The following is a 24,378-nucleotide window of genomic DNA, read 5'->3' as shown; positions in this document are numbered from 1 at the left end:
TTTTTCCTTGATATTAAACTTCGACCTCATGTCCTCAGGGAAGGAACCCTGCCTGATCTTCACAAACCGCAGAGACATCCGCCGCCTGGGTCTCGAGAGGAAGGAGTACACTCAGATTGTGGAGCAGCAGAGGAACACCGTGGCTCTGGATGCAGACTTCAATCAGCAGATGATCTTCTGGGCCGACCTGGGCCAGAGGGCCGTATATAGGTAGAGCAAACACGCGCAGGTTTTACAGTTTAATATCTGTTTTCTAAGGCGGTAGACACCTGCTGGCCTGAGAGCAGTGAAACACAAAGGGTTACCGTATAGAAATATCCCAAATTATAGTACAGATGATCCCTCGTGGCTTTGCTAATCTCCAGACTCTTCATTTAGGATGTCAATGGTTTAATTTACCTTGTGACATGACACAACATATTTAAGATGGCTAATATGATCTTTGGTACACATCTCTATGGCTCCATGTGGATGAATTTGATCATTCTGTGACTTAATCAACGGCAATCAGGTCAATATTTTAATTCTCAAAATACCTGCAAAACTACTGATATTTCAATCAGCCTCAGCTGTGCTTGTACGGTTATCGCTAATTAGCAAATCTTACTGGTGACCGATGCATTAATCACATATCCTGAACTAGTTTAAAGTCCTGTTGGATACTTTTGAGGTGAGGCAGAAACTTTAGGAAATATTTCAGTGTAGTAATGTCTGTTTTCTTACAGCACTGTGCTGGACAAACGCGGGGACGTCGGCACCCACAATAAAGTGATTGACAACGTCCAGACTCCCGTTGGCATCGCCGTCGACTGGATCTATAAAAACGTCTACTGGTCTGATCTCGGCACCAAAACTATTTCTGTAGCCAACTTCAACGGAACCAAGCAGAAACTTCTGTTCAGCAAAGGCCTCAAAGAGCCGGCATCGATCGCTGTGGATCCGCTGTCCGGGTGGGTGGAAGGTCGCTGCGGGGTCAAAGCCTGTAATTTCAATGGCCACTGTAGATCTACAGCGCTGTTTGTTTGTACCGCAGGTTTCTATACTGGTCCGACTGGGGCGAGCCTGCTAAGATTGAAAAATCTGGTATGAACGGAGTGGACAGACAGGTTCTGGTGGCGACGGACATCCAGTGGCCCAATGGCATCACCCTGGGTAGGACCACGCTCAAAGTGTTTCCACACCAAAGCACACGTTTTATTCACTGCTGTTCCATCCAAGAACTGTTCCTTTTATCTTGTAGCTGCTTGTTCAGCTACTTTATATGACTTTCTTTGCAGTTGGACTGATACTAACATACACTAAACAGTCTTTAGTGTTTGACTTCAATCTGCCCCTCAAATTACTTCACATCCTTTGTTTCAACTGCACCTTCAATCTACTGCAGCGACTAAAATGAGGACAAACCTTAACTTTGTTTTTTAAATTGTACCATTCATCGCCACAACTCTCTGCGTAGCCATAGCAACGCCGACGTGTTCTTTAATCTTCAACTCCCTCGTCTCATTTCCTGTCAACGTACTTGTATTCAATGTCCATTTGGGCTTCACCCCTTGCATCACTGCTTTCTTTCCTTGAGTAATTATTCTGTCTCACACTCCCGGTCTTCCCATTTACAATCCTCCCTTCGGTTATCATTAAGTCTCAGTCTTGCCTCTTCTGATGTGTCGTTTTGTTTTAACGCTTTATCTTCCTCCCTAGATCTGATCAAAGGCCGGTTGTACTGGGTCGACTCAAAGCTTCACATGCTCTGTAGCGTCGACCTGAACGGAGACAACAGGAACAAAGTACTGCAGTCTCCAGAATACCTGGCGCATCCCTTCGCTCTCACTGTGTTTGAGGTAACATTGCCACAATGTAGTCTTTTTATTCACTTTATTTTTTTAAACTGATTAACAATTGAGTAGAATAAGAAGCGGCGTTACTGCGCACACACACACTGGCAGCCTCTATGAAACAGTAATGTTTTTTTTACTTGCCCAGTCGCTCTTTTCTGCAGCATAAATGTGCAGGCGTGTTGGTACAGCCACACAACCGCTGTGTTTCAATCAGCTTTTGCCCCATAAATACAACACTAATCATAGTCTGCATGTCCGTTGTCCTCTCAGCCATGTGTGGTGTGTTTCGGTGTCCTTCGTGATCTCTGCTTATGAACACGCATTCACTTTTCAGCGCGTCCTTAAGACGACATTCAGAATAGCTTAATTTGTGCTCTAGGAGAACACAGCGAGGTAAAGCATGCTCATCTTTGTGGCTCGCATCTTTAAACCTGGCTATTCATAGATCCCCCATCTTTTAAATCCCTCTGATGGATATGTGGCTGTATTGTCTCACCTCCACCCACTCATAGAAAATCGCTTCCTCGCTCAGAAATGTATTCACATGCGGGAAGATTCTTATGGTAGTGCACAATTTTAACCAAACCTTATACAGCGACTATTAAAACATTTCAATTTCCAGCTAATTAAAACTAACTTCTAACGAGTCAATTTTTTGAATATGATATGGATCGACTGTTCATGAATACAGTTACAGCCTTAGTATTTCCATCTGTATTATGTCGCACTGCTCAGTTTCCACGGCAACAATACCTTGGTTGGTCAAACCAATTGGTGTTGATGCGTATGAGCGATGGGAGATTGTTTAAGGTTTTTCTTAATTGGCCATTATGGTAAAATGTTGTTGTTGTTGTTTTTTGGCCCAGTTTCATAATTACTTCCATCGAGCAAGTTCCAGCTGAGTAGATTCTAGCGATCAATGGGAACATTGTATTTGTCTTCAGGATCGAGTCTTCTGGACAGATGGTGAAAATAAAGCCATTTACGGCGCAAACAAGTTCACAGGCTCTGACGTGGTGACGCTGGCCAGCAACCTGAATGACCCCCAGGACATCATCGTGTACCACGAGCTGATCCAGCTCTCGGGTAAGAACCTGGGGGCAGGGGAATGATCTGAGGGGGGGGGAACAGAGTGAATATTGAGTTGGAAGGTCTTAATCGACGTCCTGCAGGTGGCAACACCAGAGCACCCTGGCGTCGTCTTTTTTTTTTAAATCTGCTGCTGATTTAATGACGAGAAAGTGAATCAGAAATTTCTAATTGACCCACGGTACAGTAATCAGCCATTATTGACTACTAGCCACTGATCTATTATCGCCTAAACACCCTGATATTGTGACTTGCCATCACATATCGACCCATCCAGGCACTGGCTTCAAACAAATGACTTTTTTCTTGATTGCCTATTTTCTAACATATTCTTGCCCAAATAATCCAAGCTAATGTTCCTTTTTGTGCAGGCACGAACTGGTGTGCCGAGAAGGGTGAAAACGGAGGCTGTAGCTACATGTGTCTGCCTGCACCGCAAATCAACAAACACTCCCCCAAATACACCTGTGTGTGTCCAGAAGGTCAGGAGCTGGCTGCTGACGGCCACCGCTGCAGACCCGGTGAGTCACAGCCCACGCTGGTGAAATGATTTATCTATTTATGCAAGGTTTTCATCCGAATCGGGACCCACGGCGCTGCAACATTTGATTATTTCTTCTGGCATTTAGACTGGTTGCTATAATAACTGTTTAAATAGCCCATACTTTAAGGTTTCTAAGAATTGGCAATGATCCATTGAACAAATCTCTAATTTCCCTTTTGCTGGCTTTTTATATTTTACTTTATACAACTTTTTAAAATTTATTTAGGACTAACTAGCATTTTAAACCACCAGTTGCGCCATAGACCACGAGCTGCTCAACGTGCAATAACTACTGTGCATTCCGCTCTGCTTTGTCTTCCCTTTACTGTGCTGCTGGTCTCAAATATGCCTCTTAAAGAATCGATTTTAATAAACTCAAAGGGAGCATTCTCATCCCCAAAACACACAATGATTTGTGGGAAACTGAATTAATTGCGCCTCTTTGGTTTAAACTTGCTTTGATGCAACAAAAGACTTATTCTCACTTGCTCCCCTTTGTTTCTCAGCTGCTGAAGCGTGTGTGTGTGTGTGTTTCCTCTGCCAGTCGCGTCTTCTTTCTGTATCCATGTTAGCCGCTGACCCAGCTGTCTGTGTTCAGCTGTCATACCACGAATACAGAGTGCATCGCTGTCGACCCGGTGCTTGTCCACATCTCAGATGCAGCTTTTCAGTGTCCGAGTTCCCCTTTAGGTTGATGCTCATTGGGCTTTGTTCGGCACCGTCTTGTGGTTCTTTTAGTCTGAGCTGCCTTCAATTTCTTTGGTATGAGGGGGATGGGAGTACAAACCGCCGTGTGAATGGGGGCTAAACGCGTTGTTCAGAAACTCTTGCATGCATAACCAGGAAGCCTTTATCCTTATGGACCAGTCGGTTTACAGGGGCATCGATTAATGCATGAAGATTTACTTCTGTTGACATTGAATAACTTGATACAAGGTATTTATCAAAACACGTTGAGGTGAGAAGTGACAAATTACTATTTTTTACATCACTTCTTTCTCCTGATATACAACGGTTGCTGGGAAACCTTGCTCCCTCCCTAATCCACTCCTCCTCTCCGCCCTCCCAAAGATTAGCCTTTTCATAGTGAAGCAGCATCACATTGGAACCTGACAGCTGAATTCAGTGCACATGCTCTCCTAATTGGACTCAAACTGCAGAGACACCGGCGTATAACAAGTACTGGAACATCTCCTTGGAAACTCTGTTCCTCCTCAATGGGAGTCTGCCTGGTTATCCTCTTCACTTTTCCTCCAACACTTCTAAGAAGTCTCGGTCAAGAAACTCCCTGACACTTCTTACTTATTTAAAATAACAAGTACAACTTGTGGGCTTACTTTTAAGAAGCAGACTGTTTACTGAGAAACGAATGTTTCGTTGTTCTGAATTCTAAAGAGAAGCTTCATTTTGAAACACGCAATGGCATTTTCCTTAACACGATGCCAGTTGATTTAAGAATAAACTTGTTTTTCTTTTGTATTCTTGGACTGCCTGAGTTTCTAGCTTTTCTAAGCGGCGTCCCTGCTGGGTAAAGGGACACGAGTTCTAAAAGTGTGTGGAATTCCGTATGCTTCAGACTGGCTTTCCTCAGACGTTGCGTGGGCTTGTGCTAGAGTGTAAACACGAGTGAAGTAAAAAATGTTCATTGTATGTCTTTGACCACAGCGGCAGACGTATTTGCACGTTTTAAAACAAACACGAGTAGGGAACGCCTCACTCTCTGCACCAATCAGGATTTCCAGCTCCTTAGCCGTTGCCCTGGGCGCCATCGCTGGTCTGCATGAAGTCCCCTTTTAGCCTGACTCGCCTCCTCACGGGCTGGTTGGCAATCTGGAGCTGCCTCAAGGCTTTTTACTGCTGCTGGAATATCCGAATGTACCACTTTCTTCTTCTCTGCAGGAATAAAGATACTTGCAAGCTGTATGAAATGGTGCTGTGTGTGAGAGTGCATGCATTTAGCTCAAGGGTGTTTCTGAGCATGTTGATTCATGCAATCTCTGAAAAGGTGTCTCTTTGCCTTCTCCAGCTGTGTTTACACCTGTTTTTGAATGTGAGACTAGTGTGGGAAGGGTTAAAGAAGGGAACCTGTCACCGGCTCAATGTGCTCCACCTTGCTCCCCAGTTGGGCCGGAGCCAAAGTGCTCGGCGCGCTTTACTAGACCCCCAGCTGACATATTTATCCCGTTGGAGCTGAAGCGAATGGGAACTGTAGAGCATTGTGCAGTTGCAGCTTTGGCCGCCTCTAATCTTGTTAGCTGAAGAAAGTAAAGAGCAGTGCTGTTCACTTGAGAGGTTGAACCTGGAACCAGCGTGGAGGGATTGAAATGAGTCTTTAGAGGCAGCCGGGGAGGTTTTGTTTCCTTGCTTTTGTTCATTATTCTCAGTCTTTTTTTACACTAACTTTTCAAACCTGCACCATCCATTATTTGATCAGTTTTATTCTGCTTGTAATTTCTTTTCTAGGTTGTTTCCCCTCAATATTTGCTAGCTTAAGGTGCAGGACAACAAACAACTTCTGCTCTGCATTCATTTCTTTAAAGTTCTTACAATGTATAATAAAAAAGGCATATAATCTTAAATTGAAGAGGACGTGCTAATTTAGTATCTCTTACCTAACTATTGTCACCATTTGTTCCTGTAGAAAGAGGCTTTAGATTGTGCATTATTCTTACTGTAGGCTCATTCACTTCTCCGCAGGAGACCTAACGGCCTTGTGATTTCACAGTAAACACACTGATCAAGGCTGCATTGTTTGGCCTGTGAGGCTTTTATAGTTGCTGCAGAGGACGGAGACGCTGGGATCGATGCGGTTTAGACCTGCTAGATTCCTTCTGAATGTCGGCCTCTCTCTTTTATAGCTTTTGTTCACCTCCGGCTGGATTTAACTGACTACAGGAAAACCAGGACGCTCGTCACAACATGAAGCTCCTCCTGTGTGTGCATGTTGTCGATGGCGTTAGAAATGTAGGTCTTGTGTCTTCGCTCATTGAATGCTGCCTCCTCGCTGAACAGCGATGGATCCCGCGTTTATTTACTAGCTAGTCTCCTGAGATCTGGTCTAATTTGTGAGGTTTAAAAAAAATGGGGCAACTTCTGTAGCTTGTTCAGTTTTCAAATGCATGACTCTTGGCTCTCTGTGACAGAACATTCTACCAAAGGTCCCTCAAAGGATGATGGGAAAGCTCTGACGCACCCCCCTCCAGGTAAAACCGTCGGCTGCTGACTCTCTGAAGCATGTTGGGCTTTGTTTAAGAATTAAAACTCTCCTCCTTGCCTACCGTCGAATCAGGCGTTTTTCTGTTTGCTTATTAAACGGATAATCTGTCCTCTTCTGGCTGATGGTTGCTGAACATTTCTGTTTCTTATCACGCTGACAGTAAAGTTTACAGCTTTTAATATTCTGGCTTGAATGATTTTTCCTGTCTTGGGTTTCTGAAATGACTCCAGTCTGCTTTGTTGTTATGACGCACATTCATATATGTTGCAGTTCTTGATCAATTATTGAAGTCTTCTCAGACTGAATTTAACTTTTGTTTTTGAAGGTATTGTTCTATTCAAACTATCCTTCGGTCTGTTATTGCTGAATGTCTTCAGCCTCGTTTCTAACTTTGCATGCTTCTAACTGGCTGTACGTCGCAGCTGTGTGCTCTTGTTTCATAACCGTGTGTCCTTGTTGCTCAGCCTACATTTACCGGTTTTTGTTTTTCTGCAAAAATGTGCCATGAAAGGAGAATATGGCTTCATGTTGCTCACCTCAATGTGTTGTGGAAAGCCTTGACGCTGCTAACGTTTCAGACTAGTTTTAAAGTCTGATTTCTAGAATAAACCCTACTTCTCACTATGAAAAGAGCCGCTGGTAAATTACTCATGAAAAGGGCCCCTAATAAGCAACACAAGGTTCGCGGCGTCGTTGTTTGCTTCGGATTACAGCACTTATGACTTAAATTAGGTTAGTTTTACGTTGTTTTCCTTGTTGAAGCAAAGTTGGCGGTGAAATGTTTCTCCGCTCAGTCTCTTGGATGCATCTGCACGGTGTGTTGAGCATGTTTGTGAGTTGATGACGACATTCTGGATATTAATCCCCAGTCCAGCCTTAAACTCAGCGACTGTTTGTCTGCAAGGAGAGCACCACCTAGTGGCCAACGCTAGGAAGTACAAACCCCCACCAAGTTCCACCGTGGATATAAATTTAAATTACTGCACACACTCAGATTTGTATGTGAAGAGGAGCAAAATAAATTCTCTATTAGAACTGATGATCTTGTGCCTACATCTCAATGGTCAAAGACTCCATAGCCGCACTGGGTGACTGGTTCCTGTACGTGTGTGTGTGTGTGTGCGCACACACACACACACACACACTAAACAATGGTGCTTTATTTAACTTGGTCCCGCATGCACAGACTTGCTGCTGGAAATTCTCACTAGAAAAGCAAATGTGTGTTACTCCGCCCCATGCAATATTTTACCAAGGCTACAGGCCTTGTAGGTATGAGTTTTTTTCTTAGTGGCTTCAATTCTCTAACAAGGGAGGATAGAATTTGGACTGATAAAATGTTACTGGTTTGAGGCTCCACGTTGGACTTGTTGCCAATAGAAACCGAGGCAAAGCAGCTTCTTGGAACGCAGTAACATTTTGTAGTTTGCATGTTGATGACATCAGCCTCCACTTGGCAGGAAGAACGAGAGTTCACAAACTCCGTGTTTTATCTTTTGTCCTGGAGTCTTTCAGCCGAGCTGTTTGCAAGTCGTGTCACTCACTCGCCGCTGACAGCCAAACACCCTAAGGCTGCGTCCCGCTGACCATATCTGGTTCCGATGTTTGCTATATTCACTTAATATATATTATCACTCTTCTTGGTGGATACAAGAGTGATGGATCCCGACCATTGTCTCCCCTCAGATAGAAGTCCTTCCCTTGAGGCCTTTTTAGATCAGCACTTCTGTCCAACTTGTGACTAAACATTTGGTTTCTTTTTTGTCTCAGAGTCCAACGTGGGCACGTCGATCCAGGTGGACTCCACAGCCAGAGAGTCTGCTGCTGCCTGGGCCATACTGCCCGTCTGTGCGTACAAGCCCCACACACACACACACACACTTTCACCAACATGGGTACCATGTGTGATCTGTAAAAGCAGTTGTGTTAATTTAACTAGAGCCCCTTCAGCAAATCCATTTACCAGGCTCATCGCACACTCCTTAATGTGGGAACCACACACCCGCCTGTCAGCGCTGGAACTGTTGCAGAGTATCTGACGGCGCTTGTGTCCCTCTGGTTCTGCTCAGTGCTGCTGGCGATGGCGGCGGGCGGCGGCTACCTGATGTGGAGGAACTGGCAGCTGAGGAACCAGAAGAGCATGAACTTTGACAACCCAGTCTACCTGAAAACCACAGAAGAAGACCTCAACATTGACATCACCCGGCACGGCGCCAACGTGGGTCACACCTACCCTGCGGTGAGTGGCCGACCTTGTAGCGCATTGCGTCGTGTTTTAAAGACTCGTCGGTCCCATGTGCTGATCCCAAAAACGCTCAGTTGGAGCCGTACGCGCCGAAATCATGCCGCACGTTCTTCAGTGATGTAAGGAGCGCTTGTTTTGATAAGTAACATCGGTGGCCAGTTACACTAAACCATTTAAAATATTACCATATGGTTTTCCTTAGGATGTTTTAAGGGATTTTGATCTAGAATGGTTGCCGTTAGCTACCAAACTAGATATCCTAGTAGCTCCTTAGTCACTATTCTTTGAGCTTTTTAGGGAATTCATGCACTTTTTTTAAAAGTGAAATCTTTTGAACACAAGAAAATTACTGTAATAACGTTATTGGAGGATGACCAGATGCTTTATTTTTTTTAGGAATGGAAAAGCCAATGGCGCCTTTCCAGTAATTGTCAACATTCACACGGGTGCCGTGTGGATTTGTCATTACGCAGTTGAATCGGTTTAGTTTTGTGCGCTTTCAGAAGAACATTCCTTTCAGCGTTGTCTGTTTTTGTATTTTACTAACTGTTCAAGCCTTGAGTGAATAACTTTACTGCATACGTGTTGTACCATGAAAGCAACTAGTGTGACATTAGTCTAAACAAAGGAAAGGGCACCGTTTAAGAGGCTTCATGTAACACTCCCAGAGGAACTGGAGTTTAGGGGAATATGTTTTGACTAATTTAAGGCAGTATTTCCAACTGTAGTTTCAATCATGTTATAGCCCAGATGATTGAGACAGAATGTCAGTGACCTCTACTCCCACCCCCCCCTCTTGACCTAGTAATCCTTAGAGCATTGAGTGCACATGGATTACAGATGAATGTAAATCCAGACTGAGCGTAACATGGACTCGTTGTTTATGAAGCTGTAACAGCCAAGATGCGACCTGTTTGATTTAAAATGTAGAGGTGTTTTCACTTTGAACATGATTACATGTACAGACATTTGAATGAACCTTTCTCTCCTTTCCCTCTTTCTCCAGATCTCGATAGTGAGCACAGAGGACGATTTATCATGATCGTCTAGGATTATGATTAAAGGATTCTTTCTTTTTACGGCGACTCGTAGCGTTGGATGGCATCGCCTTGTTCCCATGCCGACGGTTGTCCGTTGCAGCAGCCCTTACACTCCGACCACATGCCTTCTGAAGTGCATTATGTCATTATCTGTGGAGAGGATGACTTGAGGAAATGTTATTTATAATGTGACTACTACAATGAATTACGTGGCCATAACTGTTAAAGGTGTTTTTTTGTTTGCAAATGTTGGGGTATTTGCTGTCAGTCTGCCCCCCCACCCCCCTCCAGTCTTCTCAAAGGAGTCATTCGCCATCTTTTCACGACCGTTGCGTGTAACCCGGTGCATTTGATCCTCACTGGGCGACAGACACACCCTGCGTCTAACGGATCGGCTCTGCTGGGCAGGAACGTGAAACGGGATCTGGGACGTCATCACACCTGACGTGTGAAAAGGGCCAGGAGTGGAAACTGTCCACTATTTATGTTTTTTGTCATGTATTTGGCAGTAATGTCATGGATATAATTGATCTACGTTTTGCACTCTTTCTTTCCAACAGTACTTCATGGAGTGCATTCTTACAAGCTTATTAGACAGTTTTTTTTATTATAATTATATTTATAGAAGCTGCGTAAGGATTGCCATGGTTACAGCATTTGTAAACGTGTATATATTGCCCACAATCCCTCAGATATGACCGTCAATCAGGACTCCTCAATGCACTTTGATCAAATGTTCCTTGTGTAAATAAGATTGTATACATTTGACTTTAATCAGTTTTTGTTTTTTTGCTATGTTGGGCCTCGTACCACGGTCTGAGTTGAGAGGTATTTAAACAAAAAAGCTTAAACTGAATTTGGTAAAAGGAACAGTATTTTGTATGTTTGTGCTGTTGCTGTGGACTTTTTCTAGCCTTGTACAGTGAGGGGAATACGATTGAAACTTCAAAGCTCTGTATCTGTGAAGAAACTAGTTTGACATTTGAAATTAAAACTTAATCTACAACGTTGTTAAACTTTTTTGTCTTCCTCATCCATGTGTTGAGTCTCTTTATGAAACACTGTGACATGCACCAGTTTTTAGGTTGAGTCTAATAAAGGAAAATATTGTTCAGAAATTAAGTGAGCTAAAATTTGTTCATTTTTAGAATTATCGCTTTATTTTTTTTCTTGGTAATGTCGCTTTGCAGATGTTCAAAGATGCTACACACCAGATTTTGGTGCATGATGCTGGACACCATGGATAAGCTGCAGTACAAGGTGTCTGGGGTATTTTAAATGTCCATGTTACATTCTCATTTAATGCGTTAAAGACAACTATTTAAAACCATCCAGAAAGCCGAACGAGCAATGCCGCTGTTATCAGCGGCGCTTATGTGACTGAAAGTTCCTCTGTGCGCGCAGTGGATCACAAAACATAAACCGTAAGGACTGCAGTTGAGATTAAAATGTACAGAGTGTGCAGGCCTCTTCCCTTTAGTGAGGGCTTTCTCATTTAGAACACAATGTGTTCCAACAAAACCCTCCCCGTTGCCACTGACCTGAAGAGCAACAGATTCTCCTGATGGAACCTTTTTCTTTTTTTCTTTTAACTTCAGTCGTAAATAGTTAAATTATTCTACGGGACTCCAACAAATCTATCAAATGAGCTGCACCAACAGTTTGTCAATAAGAACCTGCTGTCCGCACCGGCTGTTGTGCTCACTGGAGATTTAATTTAAATCTCTCTATTGTGCCACACAATAGATCACCTATGATGTAATAACTACTGCACATCAGGTACTTGCTGCTCTTCAAATGACAACTAGAAACACTTCAGAAGGCCTCAATAAAACCTATTGTCGTCCTTAATATCTTCACCATTACTCTGTTCGCTAATTGTTCTGCTTACGGCTTTGAGCAAAGCAGTTCACATGGCTGTAGACTTTTTTTTTTGTGTTCCTTTTGTTAAAGAAACCAAATGAAACCATCAGTTTGAGTCCGGGATGAGCAGACTAAATTATGACACGTGGGAGGAGAGCAGGAGGTCAAGAGATGGACGTAAGAGGATAAGCTCCCACATCATCTCAGTCGGCTGCATTAGAGGACCAGAATCCTTCCCTACCTTATTACTGTGTGTGTGTGTGTGTGTGTGTGTGTGTGTGTGTGTGTCAGCTGTACTGATGTTGACATTGTTTTTTTAGTGAACAGGCAAGGAAACGTTTAAACACTTAAGTCCTTCTCCACTGTCTTGTGTGTGTGTGTGTGTGTGTGTGTGTAAACTACCAGCGATGGACGTCTGAGATAGTGTCGAGGGTTGCGAGGACGTGTCTTCCAGCGGTTTGATTTGAGACCCGGGAGCGAGCGAGCCATGCTGACCCACATCCGAGCCCGGAGCAGGAGTTTGTTCCCGGGCTACAAGGCAGGAGGCCCGGATCAATCCGCCCAAGACGCGGCCGACTATCTGCACTTCACCAACGCCTTTGTTAAGCCATGGAACTCCATGCAGGTCAGACATTTCATTCCTTCAACGTAGAGGACGTCAGTCTGACTACAAAACGTGGAAACGCACGGCATAACGTAAATGATTTCTCAGTGGGGTGACTTGGTTTGGAGTTTTCAGGTTGGGATCAGGCCGCTAGTGGTTATGGGTAAGTCAGGAAATTAATGTAATTCAACATATCAATGTTATCGTTGGTTGATGTTGCAGAGCCAATCCCAAAAAAAAACTTAATCAGCAAATTCACATATTTGCAAAGACGTGAAAGCTTTACTTTTCGTGGTTCATTAACTATTTACATAATATGTAAAACAATTATTGAAAATGCTATAAAAAAATGTAATGTACGTTGATCATAGACTAGGTATTTAAATGTTTTTTCTTTATTAATGATCTTTATCCATAGGTCTCATATTATTATATTATTTGTACATAATATATATATGCATAAAATGAGTCATCCACTTTTCACATACATCTTAATCCCAGTTTCGCTGCTGTTTTCTGCTTGATTTGATACCTGTTTTATGTTGTCTAGTTCACCTTGTACACAATCTTGAAGTGCTTAATTCATCGTCGTGTTGTGTTGTTTGTGAAGGATCTGGGCAGAGACATCTACGACATGTATGCCGAGTACGAAAGCGAGGAGCTGGAGGACCAATTGCCCGTGTCTCCCTCCCGCCTGCTGCTCTCTCCGCAAAAACACTTCACTCTCAACATCAACGTGGGAGGAACGGTAACTTTTTAAAATGTTTTTATTGCAACTCGTTCACATTAGCGCGCTGCACATTCTCCACCAGGGGCCGCTGCTCCATCACTTTCACATCGGTTCTACGCCTGCTGACCAGCGCCACCTGTGGGAAAGTGATGCAACAGCACCCGCAGTTAAAGGCCTTTGGATGTTGATGCGTGGAAGTCGTCTCCGACAGGCTTAGAAACATATTGCTTAAGTTGTGCGCCCCCTGCTGGCAGTACGTGTTACAGCTGCAATTTTATTTGCATCGCTCCTACTTTTACGATGTAGCTATTCAGCGTCTTGGAGGTGAACGTCTGCTTTTGTAAATTCATTACACGTGTCGCTGATGGTCGAACTAAACCAGTAATAAACCAGTAAGACATTGTGCTCCAAGAGGTTCATTTCTATTGTAAATATGTCGTTGACCTTCATGAGGTCCCCGCTTACTCCCTCGTGTTTGCCTCTCCTCCAGGTGTACTACTTGCCCTACAGGTTAGCAGCCAAGTACCCCAAGACGCGCATCGGCCAGTTGGCCACGTACACGGACCACAGCAGGAAGCTGGACCTTTGTGACGACTACGTCGTCCAGAGCAATGAGTTCTTCTTTGACAGGGACCCAAAAGTCTTCCACAACATCTTCAACTTCTACAGGTTAAAAATGAAATGCGAGATGAGAGTAGAGGGGATTTTCCGTCTCCTTCATATGACTAATAATTCTGGGCTGCGTTCCCGTGTGTCTCTGTCCTCCCCATCAGGACCGGAGTGTTGTGCATTAAAGACGACTTGTGTCCCCACAACTTCCTAGAGGAGATAAACTACTGGGGAGTCCGAATCCGAAACAGCCAGCGCTGCTGCCGCATCTCCTTCGAAGAGAGGCAGGATGAGCTCAACGAGCAGCTGAAGATCCAGAGCGAGCTCATAGCAGAGGTTTTTCCTAAATGTGTTTCGGAAATAGGCTTGTGAGGGAGGATAGAAAACAATGAGAGTTGTATCCAGATTCCAGGTCTCTGAATTATTATTGATCTGAGGAAAGGCCGAAACCTCAGTTGAGGAACAACAGTGTTTGAAACATTATCATTGACCTCTAAAACCCTTTTGTCTTCAGATTGCTTAATTGAAAAATTTGATTAGAATAAAAAAAGACTAAAGGACGTTGCTGGAATTAATGAGGGTTCGTCGTAAAATGCCTCTTGGTATTTCACGATCCCCTTAGAATTAATATTATTCTATAAGTGTTTCAACAAACAAGTCTGATACTTAATTAAAACAAACATCCCAGTAATAAAGCAACAAAACAATAAGAATGATGCCCATCCAGCTTCAGTGGTGCAGCCGTTAATGCTTTTGTACCTGTGAGATTTTGTAAGTAATCTTCTGGCTGCCCTACATTACAAATCACTGCTCTGCTGCGGCGTCTCGACAGATGGAGAGCGGCGAGCAATCCTTTCCTTGGCACAGATACAGATTTAGACAGATGTTTCCATCGCAGAGGTCCCACTCTGATGCAGTTTGCCGTACCAGTTTCCATCCTGCTCCGTTCTCTCCGTCATAGTTTGTGATCCAGACATTTGGTCCGTCTGTCCTTCAAAAAGCGGAATTGTCCGTGATTGGCATTAGTAGTAAACTAATGTATTTATATCTTGACGTGTTTCTCCTGTTTGTTACTCTGAATGAGATGCATTTCTGCTGCGTGTGGTCCAGCTGGAGATGGAGGAGAACGAGGTGCTGTTTGATGGCTTGGCCTTCGGGCCGACCCGGAGGAACATCTGGAACATGATGGAGAACCCGTTCTCCTCCGTCACCGCCAAGGTGATGGCGGTCGCCTCCTCCATGTTCGTGCTGGTCTCGCTGGTCACCATGACGCTCAACACGGTGGAGGAGATGCAGTACAAGGTGGGTATTACAAGTACACCATGCCATTATACAACTAAATCAAAAGAAAATGTGTAAAAACATGGAGGATAATGATGATCTCTCTGAGTTCACTGGGCCGAATCAAGGCTTTTCAAATCCAACATCCACTAACTTTGTTTCACTCCTGCAGACGGCGTCGGGCGAGCTCAGCAGCCGGTTCTACGGCGAGAACGTGGAGTCGTTCTGCATCAGCTTCTTCACCCTGGAGTACCTGCTGCGCCTGGTTTCCACCCCCGAACTGAAGTGCTTCGCACGCAGCGTGCTGAACACCGTCGACCTGGTCGCCATCCTGCCGCACTACCTGCAGCTGATGCTGGAGTGCTTCGAGGACAAAGACATGCACCTGCACTCGGGGGACATCGAGGCCGTGTCACGTGTTGGAAAGGTAAGAGGTGGGGGTGACAGAGGGGGAGGCTGGGATGAGATGACTACAACGGTATGTCTTTTCTCCAGCTGGGTCAGGTTCTGAGGATCATGCGTCTGATGCGGATCTTCCGGATCTTGAAGCTGGCTCGTCACTCAACGGGCCTCCGAGCCTTCGGCTTCACGCTGAGACAGTGCTACCACCAGGTGCGTGCGTGCGTGCATGTGGATCTCCGATCCCCCCGAGTTGGTTGATGAGAAGGATCGCAACACGTTGATTAATTAAAGTCAAAAAGTTAACATTTATGTAGAAGAGAAAAAGATTACATGAGCAGGAGGTCGAACACACAAGTACGTATTTCAGCGTTCGGTGTAAATGGCGTCTCCGAGCAGTAAAAACGCTGAGTTTTTATACACATGTGAAGGACATCCTCAGTGGCAGGTACGAGAAGCTGCAAACCACGGTTAAGATGAGGGTAAGACACACACAGCAAGATCATCCTCAGTAGCAGGTGCAAATTATAATTAATTGACACAAAGTAGAAACGTGGATTTGAAAACTTTCGTACCAAATAACATATGAACCGAGGCCACGAACAAGTCCTTTGTATTGCTGCAAACTAACATTTTCTATCATGCTGCCCTTTGCACGTCCTCAAATTCGGACACTTGAGACACGGGTTCAGCACAAGACAATGTTATAACATATTTGACCATTACATGCATCGCACACAACCTGCGTCCCAGGGGCCCGACGGCCTCACGCTTGCTGACGGGGAAATGTATTTCGTTTGGGTTCAGGTGGGCTGTTTGCTGCTCTTCATCGCCATGGGCATCTTCATGTTCTCCGCCATGGTGTACACGGTGGAGCACGACGTGTACAACACCAACTTCACCTCCATGCCGCACGCGTGGTGGTGGGCCGCAGTGAGTGTGCACGCACACACACAGAAGTCGTTGTGGCTTCAACATCTACAGTGCAAATGTATCAATAAAAATGTTTCTTAGACATGAACTGTTGCCTGACACGAACTTCAGGAGCCTGTGAATTAGACAAGTACTATAGTAGATAATCTGACTGAGTAGCCTTGGGTTATATTAAGTATTTTCTGGTTGTGTCTCTTCAGGTGAGTATTTCCACAGTGGGCTACGGCGACGTCATCCCCGAGACCAGCCTGGGCCGCGTCTTCGCCTTCGCCTGCATCTCCTTCGGCGTCATCCTCAACGGGATGCCCATCTCCATCCTCTACAATAAGTTCTCCGACTACTACACCAAGCTCAAGTCCCACGAGTACGCCGCCGTCACCAAGGCCCGCGGGAAGATGCACTTCACCAAGAGGGCCGCCAAGAGGCTGGCCGAGTGCTACGAGGACGCCGCTCAGCCGAAGACATCCCGCCTGCAGCGCAGCAGGTCGTAGCTTCACAAAGTCTGCTGTGGTGGTTTGTCAGGGAGGCGATCAGGACAATACCTGTAACATTCTGTAGGTCGTTTCAACACGTGGACACCGCGCAGTCAGCGGTTTGTCCCCAACGCTCTGGAACTATTTTAATGTAAGGGGAGTGAATGAATCTGTGGGCTGTGGAGAAGATTGAAAAAAAAGATGTCTTTCCTGTCATACTTAAGCTATATAGTTATCCTTATATTCGTGTCAATCTATAATAAAGCTGTCGCACTGACCTCTACTCTTCCTCCGGCCAACAGGCGACAAAGCTCATAAGCCAGGACTCAAGAGCAAATATTGGACCGATTGCATCCCCGAGCAGAAGTGCTAATACCAAGTCCTCCGTTTCACAGGATTAATGGTTTTATGGGCTCTGCTATGATAAACAGCATGTTGATCTGGAGACGACGTGCGGCTGCCTTGCAAAGAGTTCCATTAGTCCTTGAATACCAGTTATGAGTTGGCTTAGCATGAAGACTGGAACAGGCAAGTTTTAGTCAAAATTTAATTCAGCATTTGATGCAATCACAGAACGGTACAAAAGAATTGAAATAACTGCCCAGGCCATTTCACTCACGGGGAAAACGTAGTTGTATTTAGTCATAGCAATGTTTTATTTGTTAAAATATTACGTTTCATTGAAGGAATTACACTGTATTGTTGCTGTCATACGAGGCATCACCTCCAATGTGTCATTACTCAAATGCCCGTCCATTTCTCCATCAGGGACAGACTTGGCGATGGTGCATCCACTTCGGGAAAATGTTCCCGTTTTCTGGGGAGAAAGACCCCCCTCCTGCACAGGAAATGGCGCCTTTTGACATAATAAGTCTGTTTGCCAATCAAAAAGTCTACTTGTTCAGATTCTCCAGCAGAATTTCAGCTCCTTTGTTGTTGCTGATGCTGCTCAGTTCCGATTTGATGGACGCCAGCGCCGCCTTCACTTCTGCGGCCACAGACTTGTCGTAGCTGTTCAGCATGCTGTGCACAGATAAACAGATATTAAAATGATGCATCCTTCAACCAGTGATTTTAATGTTTGAGTTTGGCCAGTGCAACGCTAAGCAGATAACTTCCTTTATTTGGTGGCACGTCCATGTTTAATCTTACCCTTTTCAACTGAAGGGATGGTGCAGAAAGGTTTGTTCAAATTATGGCATTAATGCTAGCAAGGCAGACTGATGGATGACAAAGGGCATTAAATTCTGATTTCTCAGTTAATGTACATTCACTAAAAGAGGCAATTCCTTGCCACGGACGATGGTTCTCCCCCTTAATGGCAGCTCTCCATGCAGATAGTTTGAGCTTTAACGCTCTTATGGTTCCGCATTAACCCAAAATGTAACAGTATTAACCGATGGGCTTGTAGTTTGGGTGAACTGATCCTTGATGTAACAGGTGTGTGTGTATGTGCGCTCACACTGACCTACAGAGCACCATGGCTCCTCTATTGACTCTGACCCAGGTCTTCAGAATGTCGGTTCCCACTGTGTCCAACAAGATCCTGCTGAACCGCTCTGAGACAAAGTGAGGGAGAGACGGACAGCGTTATGACTCCACTTGGATTTCTTTACATTATGGTGTATGTTGAAAACGTCACTGATGTTGGTTGATGCCCTCCAGTGGTGATTAAATCATTTCACACATCTCATTTGTGTGTGTGTGGCACACAAGCTCTTGAACAACACTTCCAGTGTCCATGATTCTAATTTTCCAACAGAAGTACATAGTTATTTCCTGCGAGTCTCTGTTTATTCTCACAGCATGCTAACAGAGCCCTGCTCATGACGACCACTAAACGTACCTTCCTTGCCGGCCTCAGCCAGAGTCATGTCCTGCTCTATGAGCCATTTCAGCACCAGGTGTCCAGCCGGATGCTCCGCCATGTGAAGCTGCAGCAGAAACCAAAACCCGGGAGTGAAGAACGGCTCTTTTTGTTGGATTACATTAGTGACACACACTGTACCTGTCCATCGACCCCTCCTGGTGCCAACTCGTGATTGGCCAGCTGAGCCACGGCCGTCATGGCGGGCCGCAGGTCGCCGCAGGCCGACGCCAGGATGTCACTAATGGGGACGCTGGAGGCCTTGTCCGTCACCATGGTCGCAGCATTGTCACGGAGATGCTCCAGCAGCGGGGGGGAGACGACTTCCAGCAGCTCCTTCCTCCGAACTTTCATGTCTTTTTTACTAATGAGAGGAAAACGGAGCGGACCTTAAATAAAAATCCCCCTCTGCTAAATGATCCATGTTCTTCCTTCAAGAAGCTTTCATTCAGCTCACTGTACATTTGGCTTGTTGGGAGATATTTGCCAATGAGAGGTCTTCTCTTAACTAGATGGCACGTGGTTTGATGTGCTCAAAGCGTCCAAAAATATGTAATTGCAAAACTCAACAGAATTTTTATTTTTTGGGGGGGCAAAACATCAGAGTATTGAGTCTATGAACACAAACGCTGTTACCTGTGGGCGTTTCCGTCTCCTTGCTGCAGCACCTTGATGATCTCGGGCAGCAGGTGGGCGGGGTCTCTGGGACTCAGCAAGTACAGCAAAACCTTCTTACCATATTTATTACCGATTACCTCATCCAGAGACGCCAGGATCTCCTGAACAGGTGAGACGAGAACTTTTCTCACACGGTGTTTGATTTTCTGAATCCTTGTGATTTCAATCACCAGGACCATCGGCGGGAATCAAAGGACAAATCAAGACTTACTGAGAGCACGGCCTGCTTGACAAGCTTGGTGTCGTCCACGCAGTCGAACATGGCGAGAAGAACCAGGTGACCGAATTCGCCCTGTGAGCGAAGGACATGCTGGATTCAGACCTTTCCTCTAAATAATTACCATTAAGTACTGAAAGCGTGTTTCTGTTATGAAGGAAAGGAGCAGCATTGAGAACTCACCGTGGCAAATTTCAACATGTAAGTCTTCATAGTTTTAATGATGACTTTTCTGTCCTGAAACACAAAATATGTATTACACCTTTGAAAGAACAAGTTTACAAATTATACAGTGATATTTTTCCCACAATGAATTGTGTTGATGGTTCTTTTGGATTTTTTTGACAGTTTGACGAAACATGGCAATTTTTTCAAACCGGAAAGTGAAGAAATATCTATTCAAGGCTTTCTGCAAAGAAATGCAGCAGAAAGAGACGGATGCAGAAAGCTGGATCCGTGCACGAGAATTTGGCCGCTAGAATACAGCTCAAAACATCCTGTCACACGTGGCCACTGCCAAGAAAGACATTTTCCTACACAGAAAGCAAAGCAATCATTTGCTTCAGTCATCTACATTTACCACCGACTAGAGATCCACATGGAGGTCGGCGTGTGTGTGTGTGTGTACACGCACCTTGGCTGTCCCGTGCCAGAAACAGTGCATTGCCACTCGTGCTCCATCGTGTGTGTGAGCCATGTAGACGACAGACTCTCTGATAGACTCAATCATTTCCTGCTCACATCCGAACAAACACAAATCAAAGAGAAGACACGTGTCAGCACTTCATGTATCCACATCATGTCATATTTGTCTTCAGACAAATTAAACCAGATGTATTTTTACGGCACACTTTAGCTTCTTTAAAGCATTACCAGATAAATGGCTTACTCCTGAAATATTTATATAATGCGACATGTCACAGGATGATAAAGAGCTTCTTACCGCTCTCGGTTTGTCGGGTGCAAACTGGAAGTAATCCAGGAAGACTTTGTGGACCAGTGAGTGTTTGATCACTTGTTCTCTGAAATACAACAACAAAGGTTGTAGCTGCATGAATAACAATTCTACACAGTGAAGCGAATGACATCTCATACAATAGTAGGGTTGGTACTGAGTGCCATATTGGTACCAGCTCCTATACGAACGCAGATTTTGGTGCCTGGGCCGAAGTTGTGAAGTTGTTTTCTTTCTTTATAGTTAAAAAATTTGACTTGGCAATAATAAAAAAAACTTTCATTTCATCAATTGTTGTCGTGTGTTTTTAAAAAAAATAAAAGTATCGGTTTAGCATCGGTAGTGGAAAAAACCTTAAAGAATACAATAACGATCATCCCGATACAATAGGGAATAATAAATAAATAAAAATAAAATTGTGTACAGTTTCTCAACACGTTTAACTTCTCCAAGAAATTAACAAAAACGTTGAACTTGATCAAAGCAGATTTGACATTTGTTTTCTCGCCTTACTTCTGAGCCATGGGCGTGAGGATCTGCTTCATGTCGTCGATGATGTTTTTCAGCTTGTCCGGGTTCGCCTCTGCGACTTTCTCGATGGTGTTGCATACAGAAGACTGGACGCACAGGCAGAGAAGCGTCCACAGCAATCGGTCAGTCAGCAGCATTTATTACACACACACACGTAACAGCAGCTGATCCAATACACAGTCATTAGGTAAAGTGTCTAAAAACGTGGTGTGTAATCTGGCTCAGGCGTATTTGTGCACGTACCCTGCAGACGGTGAAGGTGTTCCCGTACAGCCCCTCGGTGAGCATGAGTCTCTGCGCGAGGACGGCTTTGTCGTTGTAGGCGTACTCGATGACGGACGAGGCCACGGCGTGGCGAAGCATCTGCCGCACGTGACCTTTGAATGTTAGCATCACAAGCCCCACCAGCTCCTTGTTCCTGCGTAAATCACATCACACCTATATCGTTTAATTGGACCAAATCTTTGTCTGATTTGAACACAGACGTCTGCTGAACGCGAGAAGCAGCAGACAGCAATCCGAGCGGACTCACCCGTACATCAGCAGCTTTTTCACCACGTGTTTGCCGTACTTTGACTTACACAAATTGATGACATCATCTGTGGGAGACAACAAAGAACCCAGAATTTATGTTTGTCGATTGGCTGCTCCACACATACAGCGAAGGTAGAAAACTAGGAGTTGGACTGTATGTCAGCTATGGATCTTCCAGCCATCACATTCATGTCTCAGACGCTGCTTGACAGGAATAAAGCTAAACGATGTCGTTGCAGATAAAATCCCTCATGTTTGCCTCACTCCTTCCCAAAACCTGCAACCTCTCCTTAAACTATACCAGACACTTGAAATCTCCAGTTAAGAAACGTACAAAAGCACAATGACTGCAGCGGTCAGATTAATTCAACAGTAGTTTTAAACATGGAAATCACAGCCATGCAGATAGATACAACAACAACAACAACAACGGCGCAGTTAAAAGGGTAGCGGATGAAGAAGCGAAAGCTTGTATGTTCACCTTTGACCTCCTCAAACACCTCCTGTCTCTGCTCGTGGCTGCCGAACTGGATGAAACACTGCAGCACTCGCACAGAGTCATGAGCAAACGCCATCTGGAGGCAGGAGGGCACAGTCATCTACTACATTACAACATGGTGGGACTTTGTCAAATCTCAGCCGCTAACCAGATTAATCTAGTGTTATAATAACTGATGAATGAACCTATGTACGTACAAGTGCATCAATATAACATCTCAAAAAGGTTGGATTGACAGGGCCAAATATGCTACTAGAAGTTTTTGTTCCAATGACGGGGTTCCGCTGGGTTAGTGAGCACCAGTTCCGGAAGGAACGCACAAAATAGGTAATCTGCGGTGAACGGGTGAAGCACGAGAAAGACTCACCTCTTTGATCTTCCCGCGGACCAGCTCGTGAAGCTCAGTCATCAGTTTTTTCTTTAAATCGTTGTCGCACTTCTTCCTGTTGACCCACACACACACAATCATCCTCATCTTCATCAGTGAACATGCTTGTTTGATTCACTCAATACAAATGTCTTGCTGGATGTTGAGCCAACAAAAGTGGAACCGGGTTGAACCTCTTGTTTTCTTTGTTGCTACATCTCGACACAGTCCCAAAAGTGAGGAAGAATAAAAGTTTTAACCTCTGGTGAACTGCGTCCCCTGCTCTCCTTTCCCTTTTGACTTACATGTGGCTTTACAGGTTTACAGCTTTTGGCGCAGGAGGACACAATCGGACACCAACATTTTCCAACGTGGGTAAACTATATAATAACGGTGGAGGAAACACTGCTTTACAACACACATTGGCTGTTTCCACTGAACGTTCACTTTAAAAAAAGGAGCCTAAGGAAAGGCGAAGAGTTCAGGGTTTACTCTCACTTTCTGTGCGTGTGGCCTGTCGCAATATGCGATAAAATGACATATAATGACATAACGCTCTCTGAACTTACGTGCAGTAATTTGTGGTGCTGTGATATTCAATTCAATTAATTTTATTTTGTATAGCCCAAAATCGCAAATTTGCCTCAGAGGACTTTACAGTCTGTACACATACGACATCCTTTGTCCCAAAACCCTCACATCGGCACAGGAAAAACTCCCCCAAAAAAAGAAAAAATCCTTCAAAGAGGGACAAAAAAGGGAAGACACCTTAAGGAGAACGTCAGAGGAGGGATCCCACTCCCGGGATGGACGTATTCACTTTACATATAAGTGAACATCACCAACATTTAAGTTGATTGCGCTGCCTCCGTACCTTTTCCTTGTGGAAAGCGGAGGCGGGGCTTAGGCAGCGCGCAGACACCGACCCGTGAAGAGAACCAGTGATATAGAATATATTCTTTGTTCTTTGAAATAGCGTACTTTTATTACTATGCTATTATATTGTCATTATGTTATCAGTGGCATAAAATGGTCATAAAATTACAATAATATCGCAATAAATGTTGGTGCAATAATTGCACAGCCAAAATGTTATATCGTGCCAGCCCTCTGTGTGTGTGTGTGTGTGTGTACCTCCTGAGGTCCCCCCACACTTGTTTGCACTGACGGACAATCTGGAACATGTCCTTCTTCTCCGCCTCCTGTCTGGTATTCTTCAGATCCCTCTTAATCTGTAGCCTGTTCTTCTTGAGCTCCTCCTCAGTCATCTCCTTCTTCTTTGGATCAAACTCGCCTTTCTTCATCTTTTTGAACACCGGACCTGATGGAACACACACACACATGAAAATCCCGTAACATGATTTCACACGAGTTTAAATGTAGACACGACGGCAAAAGTGCCGGGCAGTTGAAAAAATCCTGTTGTTTATATCCCTTTTGTTTTGCCCGACTACTGACTGTATATTGCACGAATAAAATAGACTAGATCGGCTACAACAGCTTCATGCGCTGCTTTGATTATTTGCCGTTTAATGCCAAGGAAACGTTCCATGTTTACAGCACAGCTTGCTCGGAGCGTTCAATGTCGGTACTGTAAAACCTTTCAATCACTGAATGAAGCCTGACATATTTGGGACAAGAATCGCGACCTTAAATTGCTTGCACAAAACTCTTGATCAGCATTTGTTTATTGTTCCTGTTCATTTAAGTGCGCGCGAGCGAGAAGAGGCCATTAGTTTATTTATTTATTTTTGTGCAGGTAATATGTTGTTAAATAAGTTTAAACTTAAATAAATGATCTATAAAAGTAGTTATGTCTCGTCGTATTAATTTGTCCTGTTATTGACGTGTCTTTGTACTGTGGGAGG

At 44.5% G+C, this 24,378-nt stretch overlaps 3 protein-coding genes across 5 annotated transcripts in view; 2 read left to right on the top strand and 1 right to left on the bottom strand.

The window, feature by feature from the left end:
• vldlr (very low density lipoprotein receptor) overlaps positions 1-10,986 on the top strand; it is a 31,176-nt gene extending 20,190 nt beyond the window's left edge. The window contains exons 11-20 of one of the 2 annotated variants that reach the window (XM_040197116.2): positions 39-210; positions 726-950; positions 1,034-1,152; positions 1,699-1,838; positions 2,780-2,921; positions 3,296-3,445; positions 6,612-6,671; positions 8,456-8,533; positions 8,755-8,924; positions 9,937-10,986. In XM_040197116.2, coding sequence (XP_040053050.2) covers positions 39-210; positions 726-950; positions 1,034-1,152; positions 1,699-1,838; positions 2,780-2,921; positions 3,296-3,445; positions 6,612-6,671; positions 8,456-8,533; positions 8,755-8,924; positions 9,937-9,972 — 1,292 coding nt within the window. In that variant the 3' untranslated portion in view covers positions 9,973-10,986. The remainder of the gene's footprint in view (positions 1-38; positions 211-725; positions 951-1,033; positions 1,153-1,698; positions 1,839-2,779; positions 2,922-3,295; positions 3,446-6,611; positions 6,672-8,455; positions 8,534-8,754; positions 8,925-9,936) is intronic. The other variant, XM_040197117.2, reaches the window with a different exon arrangement.
• A 1,042-nt stretch (positions 10,987-12,028) lies between these two features.
• Positions 12,029-17,887, top strand: kcnv2a (potassium channel, subfamily V, member 2a). The gene is made up of 9 exons (XM_040197121.2): positions 12,029-12,458; positions 13,048-13,185; positions 13,658-13,836; positions 13,941-14,112; positions 14,887-15,078; positions 15,230-15,484; positions 15,553-15,669; positions 16,264-16,389; positions 16,590-17,887. Exons 1-9 carry the CDS (start codon positions 12,321-12,323, stop codon positions 16,878-16,880), a joined length of 1,608 nt encoding a protein of 535 aa, XP_040053055.1. The 5' UTR covers positions 12,029-12,320; the 3' UTR covers positions 16,881-17,887.
• pum3 (pumilio RNA-binding family member 3) overlaps positions 17,396-24,378 on the bottom strand; it is a 9,287-nt gene continuing 2,304 nt past the window's right edge. For both annotated transcript variants that reach the window (XM_040197120.2, XM_040197118.2), the window contains exons 4-18: positions 23,645-23,831; positions 22,511-22,586; positions 22,126-22,219; positions 21,643-21,709; positions 21,354-21,528; positions 21,093-21,196; positions 20,568-20,646; positions 20,259-20,357; positions 19,808-19,861; positions 19,619-19,699; positions 19,366-19,508; positions 18,871-19,093; positions 18,709-18,796; positions 18,331-18,421; positions 17,396-17,885 (exon numbers count right to left, since the gene is read on the bottom strand). In XM_040197120.2, coding sequence (XP_040053054.1) covers positions 17,756-17,885; positions 18,331-18,421; positions 18,709-18,796; positions 18,871-19,093; positions 19,366-19,508; positions 19,619-19,699; positions 19,808-19,861; positions 20,259-20,357; positions 20,568-20,646; positions 21,093-21,196; positions 21,354-21,528; positions 21,643-21,709; positions 22,126-22,219; positions 22,511-22,586; positions 23,645-23,831 — 1,691 coding nt within the window. In that variant the 3' untranslated portion in view covers positions 17,396-17,755. The remainder of the gene's footprint in view (positions 17,886-18,330; positions 18,422-18,708; positions 18,797-18,870; positions 19,094-19,365; positions 19,509-19,618; positions 19,700-19,807; positions 19,862-20,258; positions 20,358-20,567; positions 20,647-21,092; positions 21,197-21,353; positions 21,529-21,642; positions 21,710-22,125; positions 22,220-22,510; positions 22,587-23,644; positions 23,832-24,378) is intronic.

The sequence above is a fragment of the Gasterosteus aculeatus genome, chromosome 14 (genome assembly GCF_964276395.1).
Source record: "Gasterosteus aculeatus chromosome 14, fGasAcu3.hap1.1, whole genome shotgun sequence".
Taxonomy (NCBI): Eukaryota; Metazoa; Chordata; class Actinopteri; order Perciformes; family Gasterosteidae; genus Gasterosteus; species Gasterosteus aculeatus.
Note: the sequence above shows the minus strand (reverse complement) of the source record. Positions and strands in the feature narration are given on the sequence as shown.

Coding starts and splice junctions, on each gene's coding strand:
- kcnv2a (XM_040197121.2), top strand. CDS start 12,321: ATGCTGACCCACATCCGAGCCCGGAGCAGGAGTTTGTTCCCGGGCTAC. Junction 15,485..15,552: donor CCGTGTCACGTGTTGGAAAG/GTAAGAGGTGGG, acceptor TCTTTTCTCCAG/CTGGGTCAGGTTCTGAGGAT. Junction 15,670..16,263: donor TGAGACAGTGCTACCACCAG/GTGCGTGCGTGC, acceptor GTTTGGGTTCAG/GTGGGCTGTTTGCTGCTCTT.